At 45.4% G+C, this 5,948-nt stretch overlaps 1 protein-coding gene across 1 annotated transcript; it reads left to right on the forward strand.

The window, feature by feature from the left end:
* Positions 1 to 769: 769 nt before the first annotated feature.
* Positions 770 to 2,898, forward strand: LOC118410233 (platelet glycoprotein V-like). The gene is made up of 2 exons (XM_035811794.1): positions 770 to 1,830; positions 1,974 to 2,898. Exons 1-2 carry the CDS (start codon positions 806 to 808, stop codon positions 2,470 to 2,472), a joined length of 1,524 nt encoding a protein of 507 aa, XP_035667687.1. The 5' UTR covers positions 770 to 805; the 3' UTR covers positions 2,473 to 2,898.
* Positions 2,899 to 5,948: the final 3,050 nt, after the last annotated feature.

Consider the following 5,948-nt stretch of genomic DNA (forward strand, 5'->3'; position numbering starts at 1 on the left):
TCTAGGTTCCGTGGCAGTACATCTGCGTTTTCGAACGCAGCAATGCCGCAAGCGTGCCGCACGTCAAGTGAGAGGGGGCCTTTAGATTTTAGCAATAGTTACAGATAGTCATACATTGTACCTGTTACAATTGTCTCGCTTCACATTCATTTTGATAAACTCATGTACACTCTACACAACGCAGACTACACAATGACTACAACCAGTTCCTTGAGGAAAAATAGTTCTTTACCTTTGAAACTTTGAAAAGTTTTTCAGGATTAGGAAGGCACATGGTCAGGGTATGGGTATGGGTCCACTGCGCCCTTGTTCCCTCTTTAAACAAGAATGGCAATACAAACAAGATTAAAATGGCGACGATTGTCTCTTACAGTCTTACTGGAGGTGAACATAAGACAAACTTAGCCTGGGAAAGAATGGCCACGCGCATTAGGTTAGGGGTCTTCAGAGAATGTCATCCATAAAATCAGTCGGCGATGTGGCCTTACTGTAACTATATAGAAGTATTAATACCCATGATCCAGGTGCCTAATAATTCAGGTCAAAGAGCTCTGATTGATCGAACTTCCAAGCCTTCATGCACATACTTAAAATGTGACAGTGATTCAGTACGTAGTCTCTAATTAAAACTGAGTAAACTAAACAAACAATGAGACACGACCTCTTCACTATGCGTGGTAGTGATCAAACAAAGATGGTGGAAGTGGGGTAAAAGTCGAGCAAACGTCGGTCGTACTTTGGAATAGGCAGACTTCAGACCACGTCGTCATAATGCCAGTAACAGGTACCTTGCGGTTATACCAACATGGTGGTCATGAGAGCAATAGCGCTACTCTGGGTAGCATCAAGCCTAGTTGTCACGGCGATAGCATTGTTAGACGCGTGTCCCAAGCCGTGTGCCTGCTTCAGTAAGGACGGGACGAAGTACGTGAACTGCAGCCGGGCAGACCTGACGTCCGTCCCCGCCGGGATCCCGGCTGACGTGCAGCAACTCCTGCTCTCCGGGAACGGCATCGCCAATCTGTCCAAAATGGACTTCGCTGGGCTGAAATCAGTCGTCAGTATCGACCTGAGCTCCAACCAGCTGACTAACGACGCGATTCTACCCGGGACATTCGACGATCTGCCCTTCCTCGGAGTTCTGAACCTGGCGGCGAACGAAAACTTTACCGACTTCCCGAAGAACCTGCCTACCCGACTTTACACTCTGTACTTTGGCTATAACAGGGTTACCCGAGTCACCGAGGACAGCTTCAGAAACCTGCCCCAACTCGTGTACGTGGACTTTGAGAACAACCAAGTCGAGAGCATCGCTCCTGGGAGCTTTGAGAACCAGCACCACCTCACCGGCCTGAGCATCGGGTTCAACCAGATTACCGAGCTGCCTGATGGCGTCTTCAAAACCACCAAGCTGCAGTACCTCGGGCTGAGGTTTAACCAGCTGGCCCGCGTGCCTGCGGATCTGCCCGCCACTCTCACAGACCTGGACCTGGTCGGCAACAAGATCAAGGAGATCCCGTCCAGAATCTTCTCCAACCTGACAGAACTCCAGACGCTCCAAGTCTGGCAGGAGAAGACTCTCACGACGATCGGCGACAACGCCTTCGAAGGTTTGGGGAAACTGCAGATTCTGGACGCGGATTTCTGCAGTATTGACCGCATGACGAACGCCACGCTAAGCGGACTGAGTGGCATGTGGGAACTGTACATGGGCAGCAGTCAGATCCCCTACATCCCACCGGGAGCCTTCCACGATATCAAGAACATCACAACACTCTGGCTGGACGGCAATCAGCTGACCACGCTCGACCCCACACTTTTAGACACAAAGTATGTCAGTATTTTCCTGTATCTATGTAACATAATACTGGGAGAACTACTAAGACGTAAGAACTATGAAGCGATAACCAACAATTTTGATTCTCGAAGTTGATAATGCCACAGGTTATTGAACTCTTCCCCTTATTCTGTAGGGCTCTGCCCCGACTGTCCGAAGTGTTTATCTGGGACAATCCGTGGACGTGCGACTGTCATCTACGCTGGCTGAAGGAACACATCGACAACAACAACACCTCGCCAACCATCGACTCTCCACACATCATGGTGTGCAACGCACCGCCCAAGCTCAAGGGCCGGGCATTTGACACCCTCAGCCCGAAGGACTTCGTTTGCGGGAACCAGGACTCTGAACCGAGTACGAAGTCCAGCGCACTTGGACCTGGCATAGTTGAGGTAGTTAGAGACGAGAGAATGCGCATGCCGTTCACAGGGGCGGGGAAAAGTCTCCGGGTCGCCAGAGTTTGGAGAGATGAGAACACGTCCATCTGCACGCCGGCTGTTATTGATGATTATTCTATCCTGTGCATGACTGGTGTTGTGCTGTTATTTCTGTGGGTGGGGTTCTCCATGGGTAGGGCTATGGACAAAAGACAACGAGCATTTGCTGAAGCCCCGGGCAAAATGTGCTTCTGAATATTCTAAAATCAACATCAGTATATTCCCCAGTCATTTTCATAGCCATTGTGTCACACTATAAGTTGTTGTTTCTGTGCATGGCCATAAGATAGAAAATGTTATTGCATACTTAGTAGCTTACAACGTATACTGGTCAGGGTTTTCCGCAGTCCGGGCTGGACAGGGTTTTCCGAAAACCCTACACGGGTTGGCAAAGCGGAAATCTGCCTTTTCGTGCAGTGCTTTGACCTAGCTCACAAGAGGCTTTGATAAGTTCGTACAGAGTTTTGAAGTTCATAAGAAAAGACCTAACCTTTGTCCAACACGGAGGAATGGTTCACACTTGACTTAAATTGTGCTCATTTTCAGTACGCCTTAGATAGTTTCAGTTACCGCAAAGTCAAGCTCACCCCAGTAGTCCCGTCGCTGGTAGCTGCTGCAATAAAATCATACCTCGCTAAGTGACGCTGTTCCATCATTGCCCTATGCCCTGCGCCAATAAATCGATTTCAAGCTGCAAACGGCGCGGAGATGGAATAATTGAATGCTAATCGAAAATATCGACCAAATAGTCCATTCTTTGTGGTTCAAACCGAACTTACATTTGATGAAGGAGAATTCTTGTTACACAACCAGTGGGTACTTACATTAATAACACATACTCCATCTGCTCTTGATATGCTATCATCGTATAGCCAGGCGCCGCGGGCCAATCAGAAGGCCTGGTTCCACGTTGGTTATGACGCCGTAACACATAGATTCCGGCCTGTCCGGTGTGTGTCGCTCCTCTGATTGGTCAGAATGAATCGACACTGACACCAGTGTCGATGCATTTCGACACCGATTCATTTTGACCAATTAGAAGGAGCGATAAACACAAGAAAGTAAGGAATATGCAGGTATTGGCCAATCAAAAGGAGCGAAACATATGCCGGAGCAGAGTGATTAAGTACAGACTGCAAGGTCGAATGGCTCATTTTGTTAACATTGATTAAGTTGTTCTAAAAAGCCAAAGACTGCAATGTTTAGAATTTTTTCTGTGGACATTTATGGTTTCAAAATGCAACCTGTAATCTCCTAATCTCAAATGTATGTACCAAAGAACAAATGTAAATTTTCAGAAATTCAACAAAGAAATTCACACGTATAGTACCAAGGAGGAATCAATGCGTCATACAGGAGTTTGCAAGTTTGCGTAGGCTATATGATAATAACGTTAATGACCCGCCTGTTCCTCCGTGTACATGGTGTCATAACACCTGGTCCTTTGCTATAACCACCTCATAAAACCACCTCGTTCGCTTCGCTCACTCGGTGGTTTCATTCGGTGGTTTTAACAAAGGACCAGGCGTTATGACACCATATACACCTCGAGGCGGGTCCATTAACCCTTAATTCTTCAACTTTGCTTCTGTTGTATCGAGGCTCAGACCTTGAACCAATATAATACAGGGGAGAACGCCCTGTCGCTCCAGTTCGTACTTAAAACACCTTCCGGGATTATGTGTGTTTAGTATACACTTCGCATCAAGAATGGCCCCACTTTGTCTTACCCTGCGTGACGAGTCATCGTACGGAGGATGATTGCCTTCTTGTCTCTTCCCTACCGGGTGACTGGATGCTGATAAGTTATGGGAGCTCACTATTCTTCATGAAAAAGGACACAGTCGTACTGTTGTAGCGAAATATCCTGCATTTAAACTTTGCTCAAAATGTTGCAACACAGTTGCAAGTGTTTCTGTGGGATGGCGATACAGGATAAAATGACGTTACGCGTAGGACATTCACCATGTCCTCCTCCTGTCAGCTGCGGTGGCTGTTCTACTGATATCTCTCACACTCCAGGTCGGTTAGCACAGCTGTCTGTCATCAGGATTAATAGAACCAGATTAACACAGACTGGCCTGAACAAGAATATGTATGTGTGATGTCGCGTGTCTGCCAGTAGACGGGGAATTAAGGTGAACTCTCATTGCACTTGTGTCAAGCTTGCGTCACTGCGGGGTTCGAAAGGTACTCAACGAATTTCAGAGGTAAAGAACGAATTTTCTTACTTTTTGTGTATTTTGTCGTCTTCTAAGTCATACATATTACGTAATATCTAAATTATAAAAAATCGGAGAAAATAACAAAACAATGACGCAGTGAACGATTCCCTTGGTGACGCAAGCGTGACGCGAGTGCAGTGGGAGCGCACCTTTAGTAACCATCCATGTTGGTTAGGCCAATGTTACACTTGCACAGACTCGAGGCGGTCAGCAAATATTGCCCAGACAATTTCAAAAAGAGGCCCGCACTATGTTGTTCTGCAACGAGTAAAAAAGTGTGAAGGGAGTTGAGCCGGGACTAAATGGACTAACATGGACTAAACGTGGGGCAGACTGCCTGTCAATCCGGCTATTCCACTTTCATGCTTCTCTGTAGGGACGGGGATCTGAAAAGGGTGAAGAACTAGGTAACCTACCACCTTTGGTCACCATGCAACCTACATCCTCAGTTAAGAATCAGTAGCCATAAATTATATACTACAATGTAGCCCCTGACCAAAGGTTCTGCCCTTTCTGTCCAAAGCATATTGAAGATGAACTTTACTTTTTAATGGAATGTTCTAGATACGCTATTTTGCGTGATGAGCTATTCACATTTCTCGAATCTAGTACAGCAGATGTCAAGAGACTCGATGCTACAGACAGGTTTGTATATATCTTTAGATGCCACAACTCCCGTAATGTAAAGATAGGCAAATATATGAAAGACTGTTTTGCTATTAGAGAGAATAATGAAACTCATGATTAGCCCAACTCGATTGTAACATTACATCTTGTTTAAGCCATTCTTGTTATGTTAATTAGGATGTTAAAACTTATTCTATACTCCTATTTTCTACTTTGTGCAATAGTCGTTGCCATACATTGTATCATGTACAAATGTCGTGCAATAAAGTGCATTCATCCTTTGAACACAAATAATGGTTTATTGCATGTTTGGTAGACCGTGCAAATATTTCTGTTCTTCTCTTTTTGTAACTAGCTTAAGCTTTGTAGTTCTGAATTCGTAACACCTGATCCCAACCAACCATTTCATTACATCGCTTGTCGTGGCGAGACAGTTTGTGAATACAAGCGCAATATTCCTACGTGTGTGCACTTAATAAATAACGTAATGCTCTTGCAAAAGTACAAACGGCAAAGAAGCACAATTTTGACAATGGTCGAAGTTCTATTGATTAATCGCTATCGTCGCTACCTTATGACGGTGAAACAGTCAGTATGTGTCAAGTTAAACGGTCTTAAGTATGACGAACATTTGGCAGAAATACAAGTGTACCAAGTATACCAACTGTCTACTTTGAGTAAGTAAATCCCGATCAAGACCACCCCACCCGCTTCCCAACTGAACATTAGTATACAGTATGTCAACACGAAGTTTGGACCCCTCTCTACATACAGATGCATTTGATTTCGTGGTAAGGAATGTTTGGAGTGTTCGTGGTT

The sequence above is a fragment of the Branchiostoma floridae genome, chromosome 2, assembly GCF_000003815.2.
Source record: "Branchiostoma floridae strain S238N-H82 chromosome 2, Bfl_VNyyK, whole genome shotgun sequence".
Taxonomy (NCBI): domain Eukaryota; kingdom Metazoa; phylum Chordata; class Leptocardii; order Amphioxiformes; family Branchiostomatidae; genus Branchiostoma; species Branchiostoma floridae.

Coding starts and splice junctions, on each gene's coding strand:
- LOC118410233 (XM_035811794.1), top strand. CDS start 806: ATGGTGGTCATGAGAGCAATAGCGCTACTCTGGGTAGCATCAAGCCTA. Junction 1,831..1,973: donor CCCACACTTTTAGACACAAA/GTATGTCAGTAT, acceptor CTTATTCTGTAG/GGCTCTGCCCCGACTGTCCG.